The 27573-nt window shown below is 36.3% G+C and overlaps 1 protein-coding gene across 1 annotated transcript in view; it reads right to left on the reverse strand.

Moving 5' to 3' along the window:
- PLCZ1 (phospholipase C zeta 1) overlaps positions 1 to 27573 on the reverse strand; it is a 46398-nt gene that overhangs the window by 15067 nt on the left and 3758 nt on the right. The window contains exons 3-9 of the mRNA XM_048300584.1: positions 25793 to 26027; positions 18994 to 19195; positions 17287 to 17431; positions 15293 to 15448; positions 6309 to 6536; positions 4006 to 4162; positions 2230 to 2346 (exon numbers count right to left, since the gene is read on the reverse strand). Of these exons, the coding sequence (XP_048156541.1) occupies positions 2230 to 2346; positions 4006 to 4162; positions 6309 to 6536; positions 15293 to 15448; positions 17287 to 17431; positions 18994 to 19195; positions 25793 to 26027 (1240 nt within the window). The remainder of the gene's footprint in view (positions 1 to 2229; positions 2347 to 4005; positions 4163 to 6308; positions 6537 to 15292; positions 15449 to 17286; positions 17432 to 18993; positions 19196 to 25792; positions 26028 to 27573) is intronic.

The raw sequence follows: 27573 nt of genomic DNA on the forward strand, positions 1-27573 counted from the left end.
GTAAGCTTGCAGGTCTGGGGAGGAGAAGGGAGTTAAGAAGGGGAATAGGTGACATAAGAGAAACCTGAGAGTCCTTTGAAGAGTTTTAGGGAAGTGGTAGAAGGGACCTGGAGGGATTACTTCTGTGCATGGGGTGTAAAGTGCAATGGCAGGGAGACAGGAAGGGTGTGTGGATTATACAGACATGGGACAGATATAAAAATTAAAAAATCTGTGGTAGACCAGTGGAAGGACATCAGCAGAAGATTCACTGAGATTCACTCACTTTGGGAGCTGCCTTGTGAAGAGCAGCTATATTTCTGCCAAACAGTTATCTAAAGGAGATTAGGGAATTAAGGATAGATCTAACATGGCTTGGAAATAATACATGTGGAGAATTGTTTTTAATTAGCCTATTCCCATGTGAAAAATGGAGGGGTTTTTAAGTGAGGATGCAAATGAAGTGACCAAGAGGGCAGATTTAACCACTTCCTGCATATTTTTAATTCTTCCAGGAAGGGACCCAAATCCCCTATGCACTAAAAGTCATATGTTTTGCATACTAATGTTTAGAATGACTTCTCATTAAAGTATACTCTGAGTAAACAGTCAGTGCAGTAATTTTGAAGGACTTTGGTCCTGTCTGTGATCTAACAAATGGATATTCTTTGCAGAGATAAGTGTGGAGATTTACAGGCTAGAAAGAAAACTAGTAAATTGCAGCATGATAAGACTGGGAGATTAACTAAATTTTAAATTAAGGACCTCTGGCGAGTGCTTCCTCTAAGCATGAAACAAACTTACTAGTTTTTAATGGTAATATATAGTATAGATTGCAATGATAGCATACAGAGAGGGCAGCACCCCAGGTAAGTAATACAGACATCACACTTAGTGTGGATGAACCACAAGGACAGAATATAATCAAACCAATTTCACACAGTGTACTAATGAGGAGATACTTGGATAGCCCAGACCAAGTCCGAATCTGCACTGCAAGTAAGCATTTATAAGGACACAGAAACAAGTAAAATTTATACTAACTAGTAATTTTTGTGCTCCTTGTGTAGTTATGTAAATCTCTACCCCGGTATAAGTCAGGATGGAGAAAGTAACTTGTCACAGAAGATATATGGGGAGCTAAGAAAGGAAACAAGTGGAAAAGGAAGCCTGGAACAAGGGCGACGTAAACTTTAGGGCCCTACAGGCAGAGTGAAATCTGTGCCTGTCCTTGGATGAGTGTGTATTTTAACATAACAAGGTGAGTCCATACCTTTCACCTCTCAAAACGGGGAGCCTATGGCAAAGTGCCCTGCTCACCCCACAGTCTCCCTCAGGTGGTCTTGGCAAAGACTCAGAATAAAAGACAGAATATATATGTGGATACAAAAAATATTCTGCTCGACTTTACCTAGGGCTGAAGAAGATGTAGCAGGCAGACATAGAAAAATAGTCTGTAACTGAGAATCTTTTAAACTGAAGAACAAACAGATGAAGGCAAAATTGTCTCTAAAGCCATTAAAAAGGACAGAATGCTTACAGGTGAGAGGTTTTTCAAAGTCTGCTGGGTACAGAAGTCATGCTTATTTTTAACAAATTCAAATTCAAGCTTTAAATAAAGAGAAGCAGAAATTATTGTTATTTCATTGCCCATGAAACTGATATGTTTTGTTCCAGAAATTAAGATGCTAAACGCATGTTGCATCTGTATAAACCCTGGAGGCTCCCAGAAGCTCCCAGCTGTACCTGGGTTTTGTGCTGACCAGGAATGTTTGAGTGCTTCCTTGCACAGCATATCCTGTTTTGGGAATTCTTGGCAGCACTATCAATAGTTGTGCTCACATCTCCTGCACTTGTGCCACTAAAGTCACAGAGAGCCATTGAAAACCCACAAATCCTTCAGGAGAAGCTTCCATTGCTGTGTAATGGAAGCTTAAAAATGCTGAATTGTTATTAGTGTTTTTCTTAACATCCAATTCTAAAAGGTAGTTTAAAGAAATTAATAAAATATAGTAAATGGGATATTTGGGATAAGAGACAGCTATTTAATGCAAAGTGATATTTGCAATTATTAGGGATAAAAAACTGACAGGATATGTGGGCTGAAGGAAACGTTTATATAACAAAAAAATTAAAATGATGCCACTGGGGGGAAATATGTAACCTACGTAACACCAAAACACTATAGGAAGCAAAAAACTCTTGTATCTGTAAAGGCTAGAATGCAATAGTCTCTGCAAACATACATACCCATTTGACACCCCACGTTCCAGAACTCTTGAGGATTATAATTTGAAGAGCTCATTCTTGTTCCCTTGGGGTAAATTCTTGTAATAAATCTTGTAGTATGTGAAATAAAATCTTTAGCTGATAAACAGAAGGATAAAATCTTCATAAGAAAACATTTATTGTTCAAGAGCTCCTATTTGAATAAATAATAAAAATACAAAAATTTGATCCAGCAATTTTTTTACATAATTATGTCAATGTATTCTATTTTAACATCAATATATGGACCACTCTGCAGTATTCCTAAAATCCTATTTAGAAACCTTAAAATTTTTGTGAGTTTGAATCTGATAGTATTTCTGTATATAGTGCAGACTTTTGTAAGTTCATTAATGAAAAATCATTCCTTCACTGAAATATTTTGTTTCTTCACCTTTTTGCAGGGTAAACATACGATTTCTACACTAAAGCCCACTGTGTTCTCACGGGAAACTAAGACACAGAACAGGAAACTGCACAAAAACCCCCTCATTCTATAATAGCTCAAAATGAAAAAAAAAATATATATATCCCTAGATGATCTTGTCTTGAAGTTTAAATAAAATGACTAAATAATATTAAGGCCAGGGAAAAGCACATTTTCAAAAGCCACTTAAATTGTTCCTTTATAAGCCTCAGAAGATGTTAACTGTTCATGTATGTTGTTTTTCCTTCTGCTGGCAGTGTTCCCTCCCCTCTCATATGTAGACATAAATGACACAGATGTGGGAAACTTCAGATGACTTCTATCTACATGATTCCTTTTTAGCAATTAAACAAGAATCTACATTTCCAGGGTCATCTCTCTGATCTATTCCATTCTCCTCTCATTTTTTGTTTGGCTAGGGTTTTTGTTTCGTTGATTTTGGTTTGCTTTGTTGTTTGGAGGTGGGGCTTTTTTTTTTGGGGGGGGGGGGGGGGGGGTGGTGAGGAGGGGTTATAGAACTACTTTTATCTTGCCTAGATTGCTAGAGGAACCAGAGAGGACTGTCTTGAATGGCTGGCAAGTTCCTACTTGTTTTGATGTCGTTCAGCATCATTTGCCTCACCAGCCACCGAATCACCTCCACAAAGCAGTGGGTGGCAGCTGGGCTGGCCCCGAGTGAATGGGCATGTGGCAGACTCCATTGCCATTGTCATGGTCAGTGATCTCTGCTCTTTACACTCCCTCAGGGCTCTCAGCAGGCAGCTGGAGCTACAACAGCAGAGGCTGCACTGCACTGGCTGCACCAAATGGAGATGCTCCAACACAGAATGAGTTTTGAATAATCCAGCTTGGCTGGGATGAAAGGTCTGGTCCAGTGGAGCAAACTGCCTGCTCTAGGGTTTATCCACGCCATTAATGAGGACTCTCTTATCTGCAGTTGTCACCAAAGCTAGGCGACTGCCAAGCCAACTCCACTGAGTTCTCAGCCCAGATATGGTGGGGGGGTGAAATTTATTCCACACGTTTTCGACTACTGACGGTAACTTCTAAATTATTTGATGCAGAAAGCAATGAATCAAAAGGCAGACATACATTTTGGAGACTGTGTTAATATTTGTTCTTATAAAAATACACAGAATTAAAACAAAGTTGAATTTCAATTTTCCTCACAAAACCAACAGAAATAAAAAAATGCTATGCAAAAGACATTTCTAAAACAGTGTTATATGAAGAACCAAATAAAATCAGACAAAATTTTAACTCTTCCAATGCCTAAGCAGTGAACCATAGCAACAATGCAACTTTTAACTGATTAACTCAAAAGAAATTACCTGAATGTCTTACAAGTTTTCGTGCTTGAGCCTCTCCAATCGAATTATTTTCATAGCACTGCTGATTCATCAGGGAATGCTCAAAGCTCACAAACTTCTGAGATTTGGTATAAACCACAAGGTCTGATAATGCAAGGGCAATCTTTCCCCTCTTCACCTAATAATCATCAGATGAATAATGGAATAAAAAAGTCATAATAATGCATATGTCATTATTATTAATATTAGTAATTCAGAGAAACAATCATTTTGGATGCATAAAGCCTGAGAAAATATGTTACAGTTAATGAATTTAATAAATATGACCTTTAATATTAAGATTTGATCCACTGAAAGGAACATAAGTTTTTTGTGTCCATGTTTATCATGGCAATCGTGGGGTGAGTGGAGAGATGCTATCGGTGCTTCCTAGCAGAATGTTCTTCTGGATAGCTTCACAGTTTTCCTGCTTCTAAGACTGGTTTGTAAAATAACATAATTTTTCATGGTTTTTAATATTACTCATTAAAAATATACCTCCAACTTTCTATTCATAGAGACATAAAGTATTAGAAAAGATCAGCAGCATAAACTCAACTATAAAATGTAGAATAACAGGAGAGTATTATACTATGCTAAACAAATTAGTCAATATTCCTCTAAGCATTGCTCTGAAGTTAGGAAAACTCTTTTCTTCTTGATTAAGGCAGAAATTTCTCTCACCAAAATCTTAATTTAGTCTTGTTCCATTACCAAAACAAGCAAAAGTGACTGAAGTTTTACCAGGGTCTTCTCTCTTACAGTGAGGCACTACATGACCATTTTTCATAGCATAACTTGTGAGCTAACCAGGGGCAGTAGCCAGCAGAGAGCTGATGATGCTAATCATGTTTACATTCCATTAAAGCTTTCGAAGGCAAATTCTCATCTGACAAAATAATAGAGATTGCCTGCTCGTGGATCTTAAACTATGCAAAGTTCAAGTGCATTAATTATTCTGGGGCTATGTCCCATGAGGAGCAACAGGAGTCCACTGCCATGGAAATCCTGAAAAATACAACTCTCTGGAGGCAGGCACTGACACAGGCAAAGCCAGCAGCATCACTGGGGTGTCTTGGCTGTGGATTCCCATGTTCTTCCTGCCTTCCATAAACCTGTATAGTGGGACATCAAGAAAAATACTCCAGCAGAGCGGGACCCTGGAAACCACTTTCTCTTCTGCCTGTGAAACATGAGCAGATACTTTTTGTTGCTGCTGTTAAGAGTATGTGGAATACATTCTGGTCTGTAACATGATCCTACAAATATACTTGAAACCTATTATCTAGAAAGTTGGCCTTTCCTCTTCAAAGAAGACTCCTTCCTTCCTCAGAATTTTTCCTTACTATCTCTCCATGTCAGATGGAAAGGGAAAGAAGCAAAGACCTTGACCATCAAATCATACAAAGAAAAGAGACACTGCCTCTCAGCAACAACTCTGGGCTCTGAGGAGCATTGCCAGTTTAGCCATGTTCAGGTAATCAGAGCATGATGTGCAACAGTGAATGGATACATCTGAAAAAACTTGAACAAAGCTGTTTGAACCCTGATGAAGCAACAGATTTTCCATGGTAGAGAATTATACTTGGTTAAAAAAAGGTGTAAGTTTAATTTGAATTCTAAAAAAGGAGATTACACCCAATTTTTACACTCTCAGAAATAATACTTAATGTTAAGTGTCTTCATGATAAATGTAAAAATACCTTTTCGATTCTAGGTGCTGAAAAATGTTTCAGCACAACCAGGAATGTGCACCTAATTTATTGCAAAAAATCCAGAACAGAAGAAAATAGGGGAATCTATCTATCTATCTACCTATCTATCTATCTCAAAAACAGACTGGTGGACTTGGGGAAGAAATAGTTTACTGTGTTTGTTGTCATCAGGAACTGCTATAAGTGTTCTCTATACATAATTCCAGGAGGGCCATGGGACAAACAAAACACTTAGGTAACTTCTTCTTAAATCTGCTGTTGTGCTGAGCACTTGGGACAAGCACAAGCCTTGAAAGAGGAAAATGCAGTTGAAGTTCAAGATGAGAGCACAGGGAGGGGTTGCTTTTTAGTTGGATACTAAAATGTGGTCCAGTCTGGCTTTTCTTATAACAATAGGAAAACTCTGAAACCTTGAGCTGGAACATGTAATTTCCAAATGCACTGAACATACTAATTTTAAAGTTTATCTTTTAAATTTAGTCTCTATTTTAAGATCATATAGCCTTTTTTTTTTTTTTTAATATCTATATTAATGGATAATTCTCTATATTCAATTGAGGCAAAAGTTACCTTTGGTTTTTTTTGAGGTGGGGCTGAAGATCTACCATCTGCTCTTCTTTTGGTGGAACTCTTTGATCGGTGAAGAGGTAACGTGTCATCTGTGTCTTCGTCCTCAGACAGAAATTCAGAGTCAGACAGTTCCTCTGTCTCACCAGTATTGTCATCGTACATCCTGAGCATGCTTTCCTCAATTGTTCCAGCTTTTTTGTTTTTTATCAGAACTTTGAATTTTAATGCCTATAGGAAAGAGGTTAAACAATAGTAACTAGAATTATGTAGGTTTTCATGTCTTGGTGTTATTTAACCCATGTCCAAAGTTGTTTATTAAGTATAATAAAGTGAGCTAAAAAAATGAAGCAAAGATAGATACAAGTAAGGCAGAAGCCAAAGCCAAATAAACCAAAGAGAATCTGGGGATCAAAGTACACAACAGAACGTGACTATCTAACCCCATGACAGGAAAAAAGGCTCTCCACCACAGATACACAGATGCTGAAACTATGAAAAGATAAAAGTAGGAAGAGTCAAAGGTGATAGCCAAGCAAAACATAAAAGGTATATATTTTTACTATGCTTGAATGTACTTAAAAATACATATACACAATTGAAGACTTGTGTCTGATATTAATTTGCAATGTTTTGATCTATCACTGAGGCTGCAGGACATTTGTTATTAGATTAGTGCCTATGTGCACATCTGTCATGTGTGCCAGATTAAAACTTTTGTTTATAGCTTGCGTTATTTTACAGTAGATCCTTATGCTGATCTTACCTGGCCAGGGAAACAACAGTCGGGTGATTTTGCCTAAGCAGTTTCCCTATTTTTAAATGGACATGTATCAACTGCCATACTACATAATGTAGTGGGGAAAAAACATCATTGAATTATATCAATTCTAATAACATGGCTTTCATCTATGCAACAGAATCCTATGAGTACATATTTCACTTAGATTTATGAAATAATTTAATAGGGGTGCTGCTATTATGTAGCAGACATTCAACTTTACATCTGTACACAGGAGCTGCCAGTGAGTAACAGGACTTACTATCGCTCTTGAATAAAGTGATCCACAAAAATATTCCTTAAATTTCCTATGCCCTAGTGAAAAGGAAGATTACACTACTGGGAGTGTGGCAGGAACTGGGAACAACTAAGTTCACAATAAATGAAATGTAACTGAAATGCTGTATTTTAAGGTATCCATTAAGTAAATATGAAACATATGGATGATGGAAACATATAAACCCAAAATTTTGTAATGGAAACTACAGCCATCGGCAAGGATAGAGACATTCCATTTATTTCCATTGCTCATAATCCCCTCATTGCTTCAGATCTCATATTGGTAGCTTGCCAGGGTGCCAGTGGGATGAGGCATCCTATGCCCAATATCTATCACTGCCATGTTGCTGGAAGGTTTGATTAGTCTCTCTTCACTGGAACTCAGAATAAGGATGCGCTTTAACATTTCCTTCATCTCTTATTGATGCACTCGTTTTTTTATTCCTGTGATATTTTTAGAAGAGTTTTAATATGATTAATGTTCTCCTATTTTTTAAGAGTTCTGAATTAGCCTTTAAGTGTTCACATTTCCCAATATTTAAAGTCAATTCCACCCACTTTTGATCTTGTATTTTGTTATTCACAGAAAGACTTATTTTACAAATGGAAAAAAAAAACCCCAGACCTGGTATACAAGGGAAGGAAAAACTTTCTAAGGTTACATTACTGCCTCCTATATGCAAACTTCTGTAAGTAAGAAAAGACCATATGTCATGGGTTAGCAAGCATAGTCCCGGCAGTGATGTTCTCGCAAAGGGGTGCTTACAGCTTCCCCCACGACCTGACAGAACCTATCAGCTGGCCAGTTTGAATATGGACAATTCTTTAAGCCACTTAAAATTGTGACCGCCTCTGTGATCCACACTTAAGAATAGACAACACCCCCCCCACAGGTCTGTCTCGTTTCCGTGCTAGGACAGGTGGTGGCGGGCCCTGTGTGGGGGTCAGTGGGCCTGGCCCAGGCCCTGCTTGGGCCAGGCCGGGCTGGGTCACGGCCATCCTGGAGCCGATGGGCCCTGTTCCACCCACGGAACGCCCCCACAGCCTTGCTGTGGGCAGCTGAAGCAGCTCGGCTTCCCCCCCCGCCCCCCCCCCCCCCTCCGCTGCCATAAGCCACATTCCAGCTGCAAGGCCTAGGTGAGATTAACCCTTTTAGTGCTGTGAAGAGCTGAAAACCTGAGGGAAGAGAAAGAGGAGATGCTTAAAGCTGAAATTCTGTTGTGAAGCTATGGTATATCAGAGTATCCTGTTGTAATTTCATGAAGATATGGGGGGTGGAGTGTTCAACTCGTAAGCAAAAGCACCTGCACTGAGATAGGCAGATGCTGACGCAGCTGTAATTTCATGAGAAGTTTGGACAGGGAGAGATGGAAGCGATGAGGACTTTTGCTCCAAATGGGAAAGGAGAAAACCTCAGTTCCTAGAGATGCTCCCAGAGATAGTCCTAACGATGAAGATGAGGAAGACCCTTTGCTCCCAGGGAAGGAGAAGGGCCTCTGTTCTTGTTTCTGAATGGCTCAACCTTAAAATTGTACCCCAAAAAACTTCAAGAGTGGACCTTTGAAAGCAGTTGTGGGAAAAGCTGCAAGTCGGGGGAAGGGATTCACATGCGAGCAGAGAGACTCCTCTTCCTAAATGGACTGAACAAAGTTATTTGGAAGTGGGCGGCTGGCTCGTTGTGATAATGTTTTCACAGCATGAGCAAGAGACTCCTCTTCCTAAATGGACTGAACAAGGTTATTATGGCAGTGGTAAACAGACTGAACATCTCAAGGGTTGTCTTTTTACATTGTCAGTGGGAGAAGGGAGGAAGGTGGGGGGAGGAGGAGAGTTCTGAAGGTGGTATAATTTTTTTTTTTTCTTCTTTTAGGTCTGTTAATAAACTTCTTTATATTCTTCCAAGGTTGGTGCCTGCTTTGCGTTTCTCCTAATTCTTATCTCACAGAAGATAAACAGTAATGAGTATTTTGGACCAAACCACTACACTAAATTGGTGTTTCTGCCCGGTTACAAACTGAACCCACTACACCATAGTGTGTGTGTGTGATGATATAAAAATGGGTCATGATATTTTAAGTCCATTTCTAAAATTCTGTTTACGAGCTGTTAGCAAAAACGTAAACACCCGGAGGTAGGAAAAATTTTTTAGTGTTGGGGTTTTTTTTAAAGATTTTTTTAAGATTTTAAAATCATGTCTCTTTTTAGAAACAGTTACAGGAAATACTCCAGCAATATGAAAATTTGCTATTTTTTGGCCAGAAGCAAATTCCAATAATAGTTACCCCAAATCATTGAAAGCGAAACATGGACTGAAAAAATAGCACACCAAGGATTTTGTCTGAACTTCAAACACCTTCAAAAAAACTTATAACAAAGGCATGGTTACAAAATCAGTGACTCTGTGAAATCTGAGTTCTTCAGTTGGTCATCAGCACTGCTGAACATGTGACAACTTTTTCTCTAAACATCCAAGTCTTCTAAGAGACCTGAAAAGTCTTTTAATGAGCTGAAGGTCTGAGCATTCACTATAACTTCTCCTTTCTGGTTTTATTATGGGAGGCAAAATATGTTAAAAATACATTTGCTGTTTACTTTATATAAACTGTAAGCATACTAAAAAATTTAAATATGTAAAACATAATAGATCTTCCCTAGAGCATAGTGGGACTTCAAGGCTGGCATAAGCAAAAGCCTCCAAGTACAATCAACTGGAACAAATATTAACATAATTAAATGAACAAAAATTTTTCCTGGTACATTCTGGTTAATGTGATGTAAAACACAAAGCAGCTGAAGTAATGCCAAGTTTCCAAGACAAAAATCACAAGCACTTTGGATCAGGCAAACCCACCTATTGACCGCTGCAATTAATGTAAAAATTCAGTCCCGAGAAATGTAGGGAATAAACCCTGGATTTGAGACATAAGATTTAAAAAAAAAATAGCTTCTCCTATTTAAATTTAGCTTGTTGTTCTCCCTTCTTCTCTCCTGATCAGCTGTAGGTGCTTAGTTAGGGGAATATCAAATCCTGAAAATCATGCTAAGTAACAAGATTAAAATCTCTTCTGAGTTTTACATAATATTCTATTTCAAGAATTATACTGCTGTCTTAAGTACTGATATAGGGTGAAGATACAACACCTCCTGTGAAGTCTAACACAGGAACAGGTTTTGAGACAATGACAAGATTTGTTAAGTACAACTGCTAAAAAAACTCAACACCAGATTTCTTTAACAATTCAAGAGAATCACACTTAGTAAATTGTGAATGGATGTCTTTGTGGCAGCCTTATAAATCACAGTTATCAAGATACTTTAAATCAATACTACCAGCAATATCTGAGCTCTAAGTAAACAGGTATTAGTTATATCAGGAGCACCATTTTAGCTACCTCATAACAAGTTTTCATACAACACATGTACCCAGTGAGAAGCACCCTACCCTGAAAATTCCACTTCTGTATTGTGCTCTGTAGTAGACTTAAGGTAAGTCTGGTCCAAGGCTAAACAGCTGTGCTGTATCTGAGATGATATTCTACACAGGCAACTAAACCTCTGGATGGATTGGAAAGGAATTGAAAGGATGATTACAGAGAAAATGGTTACAAGCTGGCCAGGATATTAATACAGCATGCTCAGAGTCCTCATGCACAGATTCCTTACCACAGTTCAATGTTCCAAGAAGACACCTTGCCAAATGAAGGATCTGATTTTTATACAGCAAATAAACCAATGACCCAAGACCTACCTGGGTGATGATATAAAATATGGCAATGTCTTGGTTTTAGTTAGCTTCTGAAGTTGCTTTACACTGCAAGGAAGTTATTAACAACAGATAAAGACTGTCACATGTTTATTACATTTCTGGGAAAACCATGTTCCCTCAAGAAGAGCACAATGCCTAAAAATAGTGTAGGAATCAGATGAGTCTTCTGTAAGTACTCACTATAGCCTAGAGAATCCAGAAATTTTATGAGAAACAATACTGATTTTTTTATTTTTGAGGGTCATCACCAAGACATGCCACATTCTCGCATCTTTCTTCTTATTTTGGTAAAGAATAGATGCCATAGATCGATTGAAAGGCAAAAGAGTGACTAGAAAAGTTTTGACTTGCTAAGAAGCAAAGCTATTTCTGATGCAAAGACTTGGTCAAGAGATTTGCATATGTAACTTGTAGGTCAAAACAAATAGGAATTAATCTCATAACTGAAGCAACAGAATTAGATATGCTAAAGCAGGCTTGATCTTGAATTTCTCTGTGAAAACACTCACTGTGTAGAGAAAGCTTGTTTGTATACTGAGTAGATAAAGGTGAAGAAAAGTGTGAAGAAAGAGTCCTGGCTTATGGGGTTAGCTGGTTTTCCCCATAATAGAAGGATTTAAAATGTCCATAACCCATAAAGTTGTGCTGAAGACCTTCTATTAATCTTTCTCAAGGAGATAATTAAACAGGTTCTTTTCTTTGGACACCACAGGTTTAACAACCACGGGGAAGCCTTGGCAATCCTGGCCAGAAATACTTCTAAACCATCACAATACAATAATTGATCTTGCAGCTGTGTGGTAAGCATTAAAGACAACTTGTAAAATCACAGTAGTTGCCACTTCACTTTCAGTTAATCACACATCATCCAAATTTGTGACAGGAAACCTGCAAACAATAAAAAATTCCTAACTATCTGATATGTATATCCTGTCAGCAGTGTAAGGCAGTTCAATGCACTGCAATGCAAAATAATTGAGGAACAAACTTTCATCAAAGCATCAATGTGTGTACATTCTTTTCTGTGTTACATTGGATGCTTACATGCTTCTTTCAATAGCTATCAAACTTCTTAGAGAGGAAGGACACAGCAGGGTAAGTAAAACCTTATCTCTTCTAGCATCCTAATATTTTCTAAGTTCATCCACAAATTGCTGCATAAGACACTTCATTCCATCACTTTCTATCAGCATATCGCCAGGAGTGCTGGTGCAACCAGCAGGGATGTCTGGCGCCAGCCAGAGATGTCAAATCTCATTTAATGTCGGAACTGACTCAAAGGACCTGATATTCCTGTGCATATTAGAGCAAGTTCATGAAGTCTCTTTAGAAGCACTATGATGGCCAAGACTGGGAGGAAAGAACTGTACCAAGTCTGCTGCTTTGGTGGCAAAACATCTGCTTGGGAAGGAGGTAGAATAGATTGGTGAACCTTAAGGGCAGCCTCAGTTTCTCATGGGATAAGGTGTGTATGAAAGAAAGAAACAGACCAAAAGTCTTCTCTTTCCTTTCCTCCACATGTAGAGGAAGAACTGTGTGTTGAGATGTTACAGAATACAGGAATTGCAGGGAATTAACAATATCAATACAGTCAGCTGGAAGTGTGAATATATGACTGAGGGAAAAGAATAAAAAACCAGTTTTTCCTGACATTTTCTGGGGTTTGTTTTTCAGGCCAAGCAAGTGTTAGGAAAAAGCAGAGAGAAGAAATGTTCAGTGATCCTCCACTTTTCTCTTCTGGTCCTCTGTGTGATTTTCACTTACAATTACAATGGCAGGAGACATCATTGCAAGGTGCTCCAAGGAACCACCGAAGAATGGGTTTGTTCCTCATTTTAACCTCCTTCCAGACACACAGTCATCTCAGCTGACAAAGGTATAGCTCAAAACCTTCTAAAAGAAGGAAGGAGGAGAGGAGAGGAGAGGAGAGGAGAGGAGAGGAGAGGAGAGGAGAGGAGAGGAGAGGAGAGGAGAGGAGAGGAGAGGAGAGGAGAGGAGAGGAGAGGAGAGGAGAGGAGAGGAGAGGAGAGGAGAGGAGAGGAGAGGAGAGGAGAGGAGAGGAGAGGAGAGGAGAGGAGAGGAGAGGAGAGGAGAGGAGAGGAGAGGAGAGGAGAGGAGAGGAGAGGAGAGGAGAGGAGAGGAGAGGGAATTTCCATGGAAGCCTCTAAAACCTAAAAGGAACCTGTAATTGGCAAATGTCACTCTGAAGTGTTTGGAGAAACTATGCAGTATTCCACTTCATGTACACACAAGAGAACTATTTAATTCTGATCTTGAAGAACACTGAGCTGGCTTTTTTGCTATTCTTGCTAGTGCTCCATCTTGAAAAAGTTGGAGCAGTAAATTATTTAGGTGACAGCTTTTTTCCCCACACTAACTGAGAATCCTTCCCACAAAAAGGATTTTAAATTCATCATTTATGGTTCAGTAACATCTCTTTTGCACAGGTTAAGTAAAGAAGTCTGAATACTAAATTCAGAATTTGGCTTTCTCAAATGATAATGAATTTATCTAGGCCTTGAAAATGCACAAGTCCCAAGCTTTAAAGACGTGATGTCACTAAACTCCTTTTGAACATGGACCAAAAGTGGTTCTTGAAAAAGATGCCAGCCAAAAGTCAAGCTTACTACTGAATTTACAAATTCAGTCATAGCAATGTATTTCCATTGCTAAGTAAAATCCTACTGATTTTTCTTACATGCTTGATCAGAACATCTAGGAGAAATGGAGATGATCCTAATTTATGTTCATTCTCAGGATAATAATTTATTAAATTCAGACTTTTGTAACCATCTGAGGACAGTGGTGTTATTTAGGTAACTCTTATACCTTGCATAGATGGGGAATACATCTCACATTACTTTAATGTGTTGAAGACTCAGGAGAATGAGCTCACCTGATAGCATTTCCATACTTATAGACCCAGCAATGCATTTTCAGGCAAAACTCTACAGAGCTGACTCATGAAATCTCTAAGCTAGAGAAATACAAAGTATGAATTCCCTATATCACAGTCACCATATGTTAAGGGATGTATGCCACAGAAAGTAATATTTTTAAGTATGTGATTCAGTGACTCCATGTTCACTGATATTTTTGTGCTTGCTTCAGAGGATATATGATCCTTAGACATCTACTACACTGAATCCAGCCATGCTTTGAGAAGCTTTAAAACAAGCCTTCCTGTCCAACATAGTTTATAATTTTTTCTAATCAAAAAAAACCAGTTTTCAAGGTTTCAAAATTATGTTGGACACTGTGTTGTAAAAAAATAAAATGCTACAATATTAAAAAAAAATTGGCAGAGAAATGTGCATGCTAAATATATTTATTGTTATTGTTATATTTCCATAACAACATTGTTATGGAAATATAACAATATGGTAATACTTCAGCACATCTTCTGGACATATCACTTCAAAAATATTTTTCCTTGACAAATCCTTTAAAAATTACAAATTGTTGTGTGTTGTTTTTCCTTATTACAGTGCTTCCTCCCCACATTTCTTTTGCATTTTTTTAGCTACTGTAAAAAAAAAAACTGTAAAATATAGCTATCACTGGCAACAGTGACAAGCCTAAATAAGTATTTTTTATGTAGGCATGTATTTGTGCTAGAAGAGATTTGAAAAAAAAAATTTGTTGTTGAAAGAAAATTATGTACCAAGCCTGGAACAATGGAAATTTACTTGTTTTAGTCTTCAATAAAATTTTCAACACCCATCTAATTTCCTTTTCTAACTTCATATCCCAGGGGTCTCAGGCCACCAGCTGAGAAACACTGTCTTAGGGAAAAACACACTGAGGAAGAGAATGGCTTTGGAGCAGCAGAATGCAAAGAAAAAGCTTCATCATCGCTGTTACTGACAAAAAATGTAGATTCCAATTTCCATTTCAATAACATGCTTAAATTTCAGGAATTTCCTTCAATTTAAGCAATAAAAAATAAATCAGCAGATAACAGATACACCAGCATGTGACATCTTTCCATGTGGCTTTTTTATGCTGTTTAAATATTTTTTGTTACTACCTGAACTGTATTTCAGACACCAGATGTGACCCCTAAATTCAGTTTCAGAAGATTTTTTAAAATAAATAAATAAATCAAGAACTCCACAATTTTTTCCATGTCTTTCATAGAGAAAAATGAAAACTTATTACCTCAGGAGAAGGCAGTCGAGTCATGTCTACTTCACCACCAATTGGTGAAGAAAGAAGTTTGTCACCTAGAATACTTTTCAAATAGTGTGCCATTACTTCCTGTTGTTTAGGGCTGCAGTGGTTCTCCAAAGACAGTACAAGTGGATAGGCAGATGACTGGAAATATAATTTTAAGATTTTATTATTAATAAAAAAGAATATGAATAATTGCTTTTCTGAAACATCTTACAAAAGTCCCCTTGGCAATCTGTATTTACCTTCATTTTCAAAACATTCAAAATATAGATCAGTTGTTTTAGGTTAGTAATGCAGTAAAAATCTCTCAGTATTTGTGGAAAGGAGCACAATTGAAGAAAAAAGTGCACCTTTGGAAAGTTAAAGCAGAGCTACACATGTGCAGAGGTGTGAAAAGAGCTGTTTTGTTGTTTTGGTTTTAAAACGTAAAATCAGATTCAAAAATTAAGATTGACAATGTAAAGCAGGATTAAATGTCTTTTTCTTTAGTTTGTGATGGATTTTAATTGACTACATTTCAAGTTGATAGTCTCCCCAAAGCTTGTTCAGAAATGATTGCCTTTACATGAACAAGCCATGCATATTTTTTATTTTTCATAATATCACAAACTTTTCTAGGGACTCTCTACACTTTTCTCATTACAATGCTCAAGTAAGGGAAATTGAGTAAAAATTAAAGATGAAAGGTGAAAAAGGGAAATTGAGTAAAAATTAGAGAATAACTCAAAAAAACCTCATCCATTTAGACATATAAGTAAATCTCATAAATTGCCAGTAATACTGGTGGCTACCAAAAATAGTCTGAATGAAATTGTTGCTCAGGCAGGACCTAAATTGTCAGTAAGAGAAGTACCATTTAATGTTTTCCCTGTCTTTACACTTGTCCCCTGAGTATTTGCTACTGACTGTTAATAGAAGCACAGCTCAGCCTGGATGGACAGCTGGTACCAACCATCACCTACTGGGATTTTATCATCTCATCGGCACTTGGGCATGTGAAATGAAGTTTGCATTAGAGTTAAGTACAATATGTTGTGTATTAGCAAGAATAGAAGTTATATCTAATAGGTTTTGAAAAACAGTGAAATAAAATCATGTTTTTAATTTCACTTTTTAAATGGGAGACTAATTAAATTTTATATAGACAACAGAACAGTAAAAGCACAGCTTTGATTAACACTGAGAAGGCTATAAACACATCTGTATAAAAATCCATGTAAATTTATGATCATAGATGTATATATTCACACACATAATGCTGGCCTGAATCTGAGTGTAATCTTAATAGTCATTCAGGACTTCCTTCAAGCAGGAGTTTTGCCAGAAACCTATACAAAAGCCTGAGACAGTGCCAAAAACTCTCCACATTTCAGTGCTTTTTCAGAGGTAGGCAGAAGGGACATTGCCCTGATGAGTCACCTGGCAAAAAGACATCAGTAGCTGCTAACATTTATTTATCAGGTTCATCGTTCAAAATAGAGAGAGGAAATGGAAAACAAGGTCTCAAACTCATTACCTAATATTTTTGTCTACTTCAAAAATACATGTAGAATATAAGACAGACTGATATCAACAAAAGAATAGGTGAAGTAAAAACATTTAAAAGAGATAAAGAAGGAGAAAAACATCAGACCAATTCTGAACTAGTTCTTCACTTTATGATCAGTCCTTTCTTAAATGATCTCAGGTGAGAATTCCACCTAACAAGCTGAGTAAGATCACCTGAATCGTTTGCACCAAGTCTGGTTTATATTCATTATCAGGAAAATATGTTTATGATTCTTTTAAAAAGTTTTAAAAATACATGAAGAACAAATAGCAGAATTGTTCTGTAATTAATTTCAACAATGCCCATTGCCACAGTCTCTGTTTCATATGTTTTTACCCTGGGGAATCTATAAGAGCCATGTCCCTGGCTTTGTTAAAGCCGCCATCACATTCTAACCAACTTATGTATACATCCATTTATCTATACATACCATAAATGCATACTTGTCAATCACATGAATTACAGAACGAAATGGAATTTTGCTTGTTAAAGTGTGACCATGATACACAATAGGTTCATTGTTGGTTCCATCCCAGCAGTCAATTTCCAGGCAACGACATCCTTTTAAAAGAGCACTTCAGAAGAACAAGAGAAACAATTTTACAGCCAAAAGATACCACACTTTTTTATACAAGTTGCTGTATTCTGATTACAAGTACATTGATTAATTACAGAAAAACCACCTCATTTTCATCATAGATAAAAAGAAATTCTACAGAATTATACATATATGAGAGAGACATGTCTTCTCTTGTTTATTCTAGATGTGTTAGGTAATAAACTTAATTAGACCACTAAAGAATATGGGATTACCTGAATTATCTTCCTTAAAAGAATAAAAACAAGGGTCAAAGATTTCAACAAAGGAATTTTGGAATAAAGGCAAATTATCATTTAAAATAAAGCAATAAATATTTAAAATGGTGTTTTCTATTACTGTTCCAAACTTGCTTGTAAGTTTGAGAATCACTGTATTTAAAAATCCATTGCACTTAGAGAACCAGTTTGCACTTGGTCTTTACGTAAGTCATCGTTCTTCCTGGCCCTTATTTCAAAGAGGAAGTGCTAAAGTTTCTCAGGTGCCTTAACTTTACTGCTTTAAGTTTTAATGTGTTAGTGGCATCCCTTAAATTCATAGGTTTCTAATATATGACTTGCAACTAACTGAAACATTTCTTATAAACTACATTACTTAATTAGCAATCTGTCTTTCACATGCTGCCTTTCACACATTAACAATATGTCAAATATGCCTCTAGCTGCATTTAGCATTTTCCTCACACCAATAGTACATAAAGAGGAAGAGAGAGTGGGTTACACCCTCTTCACAATTACTTTCAGCAATGCAGCATTAACATCATGGAATTTTAAATACCAGTAGAAATTCAGTGTTTCTGATGGTTGCATGTTACTGTCAAAAACTAAGAGAGCAACTGAAAAAAAGAGTTCAGACAGATGATGGTTCCAACTCCTTTCTTCTTACTAGAGTAGTGCAAATAATAGGAATTCTGGACACCTCTCTTCCTAATTCTTAATACTTCCTGCCCTCTCAGTGTTGCCTTCATTACACAATCCATTTCATTCTTCCCTGCCTTGGCAAAAAGGCATCCTGATCATCATCCTCTTGGAGGCACACACTGCAGAGAGCTTCCTCTCTCTGCTGGCTACTTGGGTGCCCATTTTGTTGTTGTTGTTTCTAAACTTCCCACATTGCAACATGCGTCGAACACAGATGTCCTTGACACAGACATACTCCAACATACATCCTGTATATTGATCAGATTAGGGCTTGTCTGGGAATTTTTCATTTCTTTCAGGGAGTTAGTTATTTTTGCATGGCGTGTTGAGATTAAAAACTGATTTAATCATGTACTGTACACCATACTATGGATTTCATTTGCTGCAAGGTTGATTTTCTGAGATGTAAGTGAAAAAATAGATTGTTTCCAGACTATGAACAGATGGTTTGGCAAATATATTGAAAAGTGTACACACAATATAAAATACCACTCTCATTTTCAACTTCTATCTGTGATGGCTTTGTCCCTTATTGCCAAGTAGGATGGTATGTGACTTAGTATTCATTAAAAAAAAAGCCAAAGAATGTTTAAAATATTAAAAACCAATATCTAAATACCTGGTATATCCCCATAAATGACTGGGTCCCATTAGCTGGTCAGCTATCAAGTAGGTGTTGTGAGAAGATGAAATAAAATAGTCACATAATGGCTGGTTCATATCTTGATAGATGGTCCTGTGCTGGATTTTAAATATTGAACATTCATCTGACCGCATGTACCTTATAAATCCTTCAAATGACATCTGCCTTTTCTTCCTCACTGAACAAAAACAAAAGTAAAAATATCTCTGTCATGAAGCCAAACTGACAGTTATATCTATGTACTTTCTGAAATTTTTAATAGCCAGTTCTGAACACTGCTAAAGGTTGTACAGCACAACACTTTCCTGCAATTTTAAAATTCATGACAAAAGTATAAACAACACAAACATTAGATACATGTGACTCTGGAGCTCAGTTGCTGTGGTTCAAACTTCTGAGAGGAAATTAATGTACTTTGACACTTTTATTCTTCTGTGGACATGAGTAAGAAGAGTTTGCAGTAGTTATAATTAAATATAAAGTAAAATATTTGTTACTTTGGAAAGTAACATGCCAGACAATGCATTAAGAGAATCTTCTTTTCTCTTTTAAAAGAACAAGGATTGTTCTCTAAAATGTCAGTCAGAGATTTTCAATATAATCTTACAAAATAAATTATTCCTAGCACCAAATGTCTTCCCTAGGGGTGGAAAATTCCAAATAAGTATTGATCAAATCATGTTTTAAAATATTTGAAATAAAAATAGCATCTTAACAAAAGAAATAACTGCCCACACAGATGAATTGCAAATCACGCTTATTAAACTACTGCATTTGTAACAAAATGAGCTAATTGCATCCATATCAGTGATAGTCATCCCATTTGTTTTGGGTTTGACTGATTTAGTGACAAACAGAGCCATTACACTGCCAGCTACTGCTCCCAATGTCATGTTTCAAATGCAGTCATTTTGCAAATGATATCATCTCAAACGTCAGCTTTGCTTCAAAACATAGTTTGAATTAGTGTGGGATTTTGCCCAGTCCTTACTCTAAAATAACCTTATTGTCACCATAGCAGGCTAGTAGTAAATAAGCAGTAAATAATCCAAGATTATTTTATCCTAACAATAACTTAGAAGTCAATGCATACAAACTTGGGGGCTGGAAATACCTGCAGAAAACCCCCTTTTCTGATGTGTTAATGCCTACTACAGCTCTAAGAATCAGAATTTACAAGTTAGAATTGCAATTATCGATCTTCGGGGTGTGACAGAATGAAAGTTGTACACCTGAATGAGAATTTATAGAAAATTATTATTTCTCAGTTACACAGGTCTTTGAACTAGAAAAACTTGCAATGTTTTAAAATTATAAAGAAAAATAGAAGGCCATCCAGACATCAAATATACCTTCACCCAAAAAATGTTATCCCTACCAGAAGTCTATCTTAAGCTATTCTTCCAGATTTCCATTGATGAAGAATCCACAGACAACCCAGTAAAACCATTTCAACAGCTAAGTAACCTTATTGTTAAGAAGTTTTCCATAACTAGGAAACAGAAGTTTACCCTGAAACTTCCTTGCTGTCCAAAATATTTGCTGTATGGTATTATTCCTGTCCTCTCTTTCACATATGAAAACCGCTCTTGCACTTCCCTCATTCCAGTGCTTTCCACAAAAACAAATCTAATCCAGGGCATCTTTCTGTTTCAGATTTCTGATAATTTTCATTTTTCTTCTATCCACCAGTGCTGTTAATCTTTCGTAGGAAAAAACAGGATACTATTTCTTTATGGAATGTCCTGACAAACTGCTACTCCTCCTTACAATCTTAGAGGGGTTTAGATATCTATTATTTGCTCCATTTTTTTTCTGTTAACTGAGTGTCTAGTTCCTTGGATGGTCCCTTTCTAAAATAAATATTATATTTGATCTTTTCCAGTCTTTCAATTTATCATGCGTTTTCCCCCTATTTTCAAAAGTAACCTTTGACTTGTGTATAAAAAGTCAAGCTTCTTATAGTCAGTTTTCTAAGAACTTGGATTTGTCAACCTGTCTTCACTGACCTGATTACATCATTAAAGAAGGTCCTAACCTGTTTTAGCCATATTTTGGCCGAGATCTTACTTAAATTAATACTATTAATAATATTAAGGAGCAGATTGTACTTATTGCATCAGGATTTTCTTTGATCTTCTTTTAACTAGCAGATTTCCCGGATGACTTATTGCTACCCTGATGATCTTGAAAATTGTATCTTATTTAGTATCTTGACTTAGATTTATCCACCTGGATTTATGCATGTGTTATATTGTTCTATACTTGTAACAATTGGATTAAGTTTCTACTTTCTGGATCTTTAAAAAGCATTTTGAATTTTTTTACATTACTCAGAATACATTCATCCTGTATTCTTTGCCTATAATGAATTACATTAACTGTCTGGATTTCATTTCTGGTTAATTTATTTTTCATGGCTTATATATTTCTCTGAGCAATTACAAGTAGAGCTAGTAACTATTTGTGTGTGTGTGTGTGCATGTGTGTGTGTGTATTTTTTATTTTCTAACAAGTCTTACCTTTTTCTGCATTTATTTATTACATTAGTGAAAAATACTGGCTTTTCAAAGTCTTGCTTATTTTCTGAATTATTTATGATGCCTTCCTGGCTGTTTGTGTCATTGACAAAAGTTAACTGCAATATTCTCAAGAGAAATGAATGTTTAGGGAAATATGCTGATGACAATAATCCCCCAAAAATGGAAATATAGCATTGCTTTGTTAGTCAATGTGTAAACTCTTGGACTTCAGTAAAGCTGAAGCTCATGTCCCCAGTCAACAGACTAAAAATCTTTTTATTTTTGTAGGGCTTATTACAGTCCCTTACATTTCTGAGGAATAGCCCAGTCATACTATTTTCTGACCACTTACAGACATTTTCCGCTTCTACATTAAAGGAAATGGGAATTCATCTCCATAACTACTCCACAGTGAAAAGACTTTCATCAAGGCCTTACATTTCTCCCCTGGAGGAACCTGTCTTTTTCTCCATTAGGACCTTTTAGCAGGAGTTAGCGTGCACACACATCCATTTGTCATAGAAAGGGAAGGCAAGAAAAGATTTCTTTCTTCTCGTTGCCTCTTTTTGTTCACAAAAGTTCAATTATTTTTTTCTTGCCCTCCTCTTTTGGATATTGTGGGATTCACTTTATTAACAACATTCTTTTATATTGGGTTTTTGTTTTTCAAATCTGATTTAAGAAAAAATTATTTTTCTCATTTCTCCTGTTAAGGTAAACCCCAGCTCTGCCATATATATAAATACTGTCATATCAGAGAGGTATTATGGATATCATCTGAGTATTTGAAAGAGTCAGATTACATTTTACATTATTTTTAGAGTTTATTACATTCTGCTTTCTTATTTATCTTGTAACTTCTTTGAAAGTATTTTTCTTGCTCTTTGGAAAGAAAAAATTGAAAACTTTTGTAAGATGTTTGCTGCCCTGAAGGCATGTAGAGTACCCACACTGAAGCAGACAAAACAAGTCAGAAATCACTATGCACTGCCCAGAGCCTCCTGCAAGACCTGTTTCCTCACTGAAGGGACTGAGTACAACCTGCAGCCCTGACAATACAGGGGGAGAGGTGCCTGGACCGAAGTAGAGACTGGGGTGTGGGGAGGAGAAGAGCCTGAACTGAATTTGAGACTAGGAAATGGGGAGGAAGGTGTTTCCCATGTTTTTAAATCTATGTATGTATTTCTTGTTCCCTAAGAGCTAAAGTAATAATTAAATGCATATGTAACTTGACCCCCAGAGACAGAGAAATGGGTACAAATATGTTTGCAGGGAATTTTTGGGGTGAAAACTCATGACAAATACTGGCAATCAGAGATTGTTTCTCTGCCATATTGGAAGAAGGAAGCTTTCATTCATCGTTAAAACTCAGGAGAAGCATCATCAGATGGAATTTCATACTATGAAACTTGACTAGTTTACATCAGGCTAAAACATCAGGCTAAAACATTCATCCTCTAAGGGAACAGTAAAGAGAGAAATATTTCCTTCATTAAAGTAAGAATACAGTTATTCCCTTTCTACTCCGAGTTTATATTCTAGGGAGTCTTTTTTCTACCTTACCCACACTTATGACTGGTGCCTACTGGAATAAAGTATCTGTCTGAACAGCAGTTCAGTTTCTAAGGGCTTATATCTCATAGTCATCTTCTGTTGAAAATTTTCCCTGACACTGGATATTTACACACCCTTTCATACATTTTGTCTCACAAATCCAGTGACAGCCATTGTCTTAGTTGAGATCTTTAAGTCATCTTTCTTACTTCACAAGATTTTTTATGAAATCTGTAGGAATTTGGTGGAGCTGTCTACTTTGTTAAGTCTGGTTTATATTGGCCAATGGGATCAAATGTTCTCTCCTGAAAATTTATGCTCTCCATCCTGCTCTGTCTCTCACACACATGCACAAAAAAAAACCTCAAAAAACCCTTAAGACTGTATATCCTAGGAATAAACTGAAAATGTTTTTTGATTCACAAATACATTCTGGATTACTCAAAGTCTTCATCTGACACATGCACCAGGCTTATACTGTTATTTACAAAGCAAGCTAGTTGCTTAAGAGAGGATTGCATTTTTGCCCTGTTTTTGTATTACCTAGCAGGAAAATAGGCAGGAGTAGAATCTTTGAAAGGCACTACAAGGTAAATAATAATGGGATGCACCTCCTTATCCTCCTGTCCCTCTAATCCTATCCATTCAAATACTGAATAATGAGCAATATTTTTTTTTTTAAAAACATATATACCAAGCTTAAAATAAAATGCATTTAGTTGGCATGTTTTCTTTAATCTCATTTAATGAGTCGAGGTTTCTATTCAAAGCTAATAGTAAAATGGGCAGATAATGGAAAGTTTGTGAAGAAAAAAACTGACATTTGGATGTTAGCAACACACAACTGTCAGGTGTGACTCACATAGTCATATTTTGTGATCAATTCCATAGAAATGGTTCTTTCTGCCAAAAATGCAAGCTTTTAGCACACACATGAAAAAAATGTTAGTGTAGCATTTTGACATTAGACATTTGAATTATATAATAAAAATGAAAGAGTAATTCATTCCATACTGGCCTGAACTAGCTACGGTACCCACAGAGAGTAAATTCAGAGTTATCTGGCTCAATAGCTTTGAAAATCTCTCTGCACAAATGGTAGGGATGCACTAAATGCTATAGATGGATTTATCAGTTATATGTAAAGTCTAGTCACTGTTTTCATCCTAATCTTGACATACCCATGCTATCACATTTATCAGAGAATGTTCATTACTATTAGCAAACCTGTCAATCAAACCTGCCCTCTTCCCTTTCTGTAATACACAGGGCAAGGGTGGCAGGTGATTCCAACAGATCATCCTGATGAATAACATTCTGTAGCAAATTCAGAACGACATTTGCACAAAATGGTCTCTCACAATACCATATGAACCACCTATCATGTCAATCATAACTGGAACTTTTCAATAAATATGTTTGCGTGGGAGTTTGAATTCACTCAAAGGAGCAGGAGCAATACAGAGATTATTATTTCCAATTGCGAGGCAAACAATTTTATCACAGATGAAGAAACAAACAAGAATTTGGCTCAGCATCTGAAATTTAAACCAGACACTAAATTAAACCTATAGAAACTCCAGTTGGTTTGCAAAGGTGCTTTCTAACGAACTGAAGATTTTTCATTGTTAACTGTGTTATAGCTTTTAACTTTCCCATCAAAACAGGTAACACGAAATAAAAGGAACCTTTTAAACTGGTAACTTGTACAATTAGTAAACATATTAGTTCCTCAGAAAGAGTAGAATATGTTCAATGAAATACAGTCAAATTTGAGAGGCAACCTCAAAGAGTAAAGGCATAAGGAGTCATGTGCTTTGCAGCTATTACTGGACAGTAAGTGCCTCTTAATGAAACACCAAATGTCTTCTGTTTCTCATTGAAAAAGTGGCATTTTCCATTTTCTTCTTCCACCACAGGGCAACATAGATAATCCCGGATTATTATCCCAGAAGAAATATTTTCTCCTTGGGTTTGTTTTTCTTAACCAGTTATCAATTCTACCCATTTTCAAAGACTGGGAACCAAGGAAACTAAAGAATTCAACATATTCCACTGAATAAAGTAACAGCTTGCATCAAAATGCAGTTATATCCTTTGCATACCTTAGCTGTAAATTTTGCCTCAAGCTGAATTCAGTGAAACTCAGCAGAAGTATTACACCACAACTTGAGGCACCTTTCAATAGGTGAAGAGCATGTTACAGATTTATGAACCTCTCCTCGCCTCAGAGCTCTCATGATTCAGAAAGGGTGACCAGGCACCTATGAAAATCTTACACAGTGCTTCTGCAAGCCAGTCAGAGGGACATAAAAGTCTTGCCTGACACCTTGCATTATCACCAAATGACTCAAGGGAGAGAAGACAGTGTAATGAGCAGACAAGCAAAATGGCAGATAAGAACCCTACAAAAACCAAATTAAAAATGGTTTGTAGTGAGCTGAAAACAGAATATATAGAAGGACTAGAAAAAAAAGATAAATGAAGGACTAAAAAAGAAGACAGATAAATGACAGAAAAAAGAAGAGATCAGAGAAAGGAGGGCAGCATGAAAATAAATTAAAACCCAGGGAGAAAAGAATAATATTTAGATAAAAAGATTTTTTTTTAAAGAAATGAAGATATGAGGTTTTGCAAAACACAGTCATTGACAGAAGCACAATAAAGAGCTAGATATCAAATACATAAACTGTGCATACCTTCATCAATGGGTTCATACTTCATAATAATTTCTAAGGCAGTTGTTTCATCAACTTCAGTTTGAAATTGTTCTTTTACAAGAAATTTGATGAGCTGGGTGTCAGTTAGAATTACGCCATCTGACGAGTAAGCCCTGAATAGTTCTTCATATTCAGGTCTGTGTACAAGAGCTCGATAAATTGCTCTGAAGTCGTCCATGCTAATTACGTCTCCTAAGTGTTTGTCAAGAGTTCTCTGGGGGGAAAAAAGCAAGCAAAATAATTTTAAAAAATAATTCAATTAAACAACATGCAATGATACAAAGTTGCCCACCAAACACTCTTATAACTGACCATAAGAGCGAGAATCACAGAAGAACCCTCAGGCAACACTGACTACAATGCATTATCGGATTATACTCATCAACTTTTAGATTACACTTTGTGTGCTACAAATATTTTATATAAAGTAAAATGGACCATATGACATAATTAGCATCCAAATAAGTACAATAAATTTAGATTTAATGCATTTTTAATATTAAAATACATTGCAGAAAATCTCTAAAATGCTATGCATTAAAGTAAATTTGCAACATAAAACTTATCAAGTGGAAAATATATTTAGTATAATACCTCTGCAACAGCTATTTGCACCATATTTTAAATACTGTCTGTTAAATTTGCATACAAAATACAGAAACCAATAATCTTAAAAATGAAATAAGGATGACCAAATTATCAAGAGAGATAAGTCTTTCAACACTTCAAATAAGAAACACTGTTAAAGTTTGAAGACAGGATATTTTATAATAACCTATGACATCATGTTCTATTCTTAACAAGCCAGAATGTTTGACTTAGATTAATTATTCACACTTTCAGAATTCTTGAATTGTAAGCTTGTTTTCATAGAGTTTACAAAATGTTAGCATAGTAATTAATTTCAGTGTTTCAGTATAAAAGCCCCTAGAAAAGTTAAAAGGGCAAGACAATTTGCATAGAATAATGGTTTTTTTACCATTTCTGCCTTTTACATCTTTCTCAGGTTTACAATTCTATTTTTCCTTTAAAATTTTCTACTCAAAATAAATAACTGCATACTAAATATCAATGTTTCTAACATTTTAGCCTGAATTATTCTTGAAAGTTGCCAAATAAAGAGAAATCTGCTGACAGAATTGCTCACAAAAATCACACATAAATAGCAATCTATTGCCTCCGTGATTATCACTGTAAGTTGACCAAAATTCCTATTTTTTGGCTCCTTAAACTGAGGCTGCCAAATAGGCTAAGTTCCAGCATCCAAAACATGGCACTTACTATGGCTGGTTTGGTTTCCACAAAAGTGTCTATAAACAGGAAATTGCTTACTTCAGCTCTGACTGCTCTTTGATCAAGACTTTTGATTACTGCTAAATTAGATTGGTTTTGAAGCCATACCATAAACCCTAAAATTTTAATGAACCATTGCCAGTTTCTTCCTATGCAATACAGTTCCTACTGCACTTCTGAATAAGTACAACAGTAGGAGTAAAACATATTAGATAACCGAAACAAGTACAAAATTAAATTTCATGAGAAGTTCTAGTGAAAAGTCTTACCAATCAGTACTTCAGTATTTGCTTTGAGTTTGTGGAAGAGAATAATAATGATCATTTTTAACAGAAATCACTAGCAAGAAAATATTTCAGTACAAATGAGAATTATACGTTTCATTGCTGCTGAAAAAATTCCCCATCTAAGGTTGATATCCCCAACCAAATTTTTAATATTCTTAACAATACTGCAAATTTGCTCAT

Source organism: Corvus hawaiiensis, chromosome 4, assembly GCF_020740725.1.
Source record: "Corvus hawaiiensis isolate bCorHaw1 chromosome 4, bCorHaw1.pri.cur, whole genome shotgun sequence".
Lineage (NCBI taxonomy): Eukaryota > Metazoa > Chordata > Aves > Passeriformes > Corvidae > Corvus > Corvus hawaiiensis.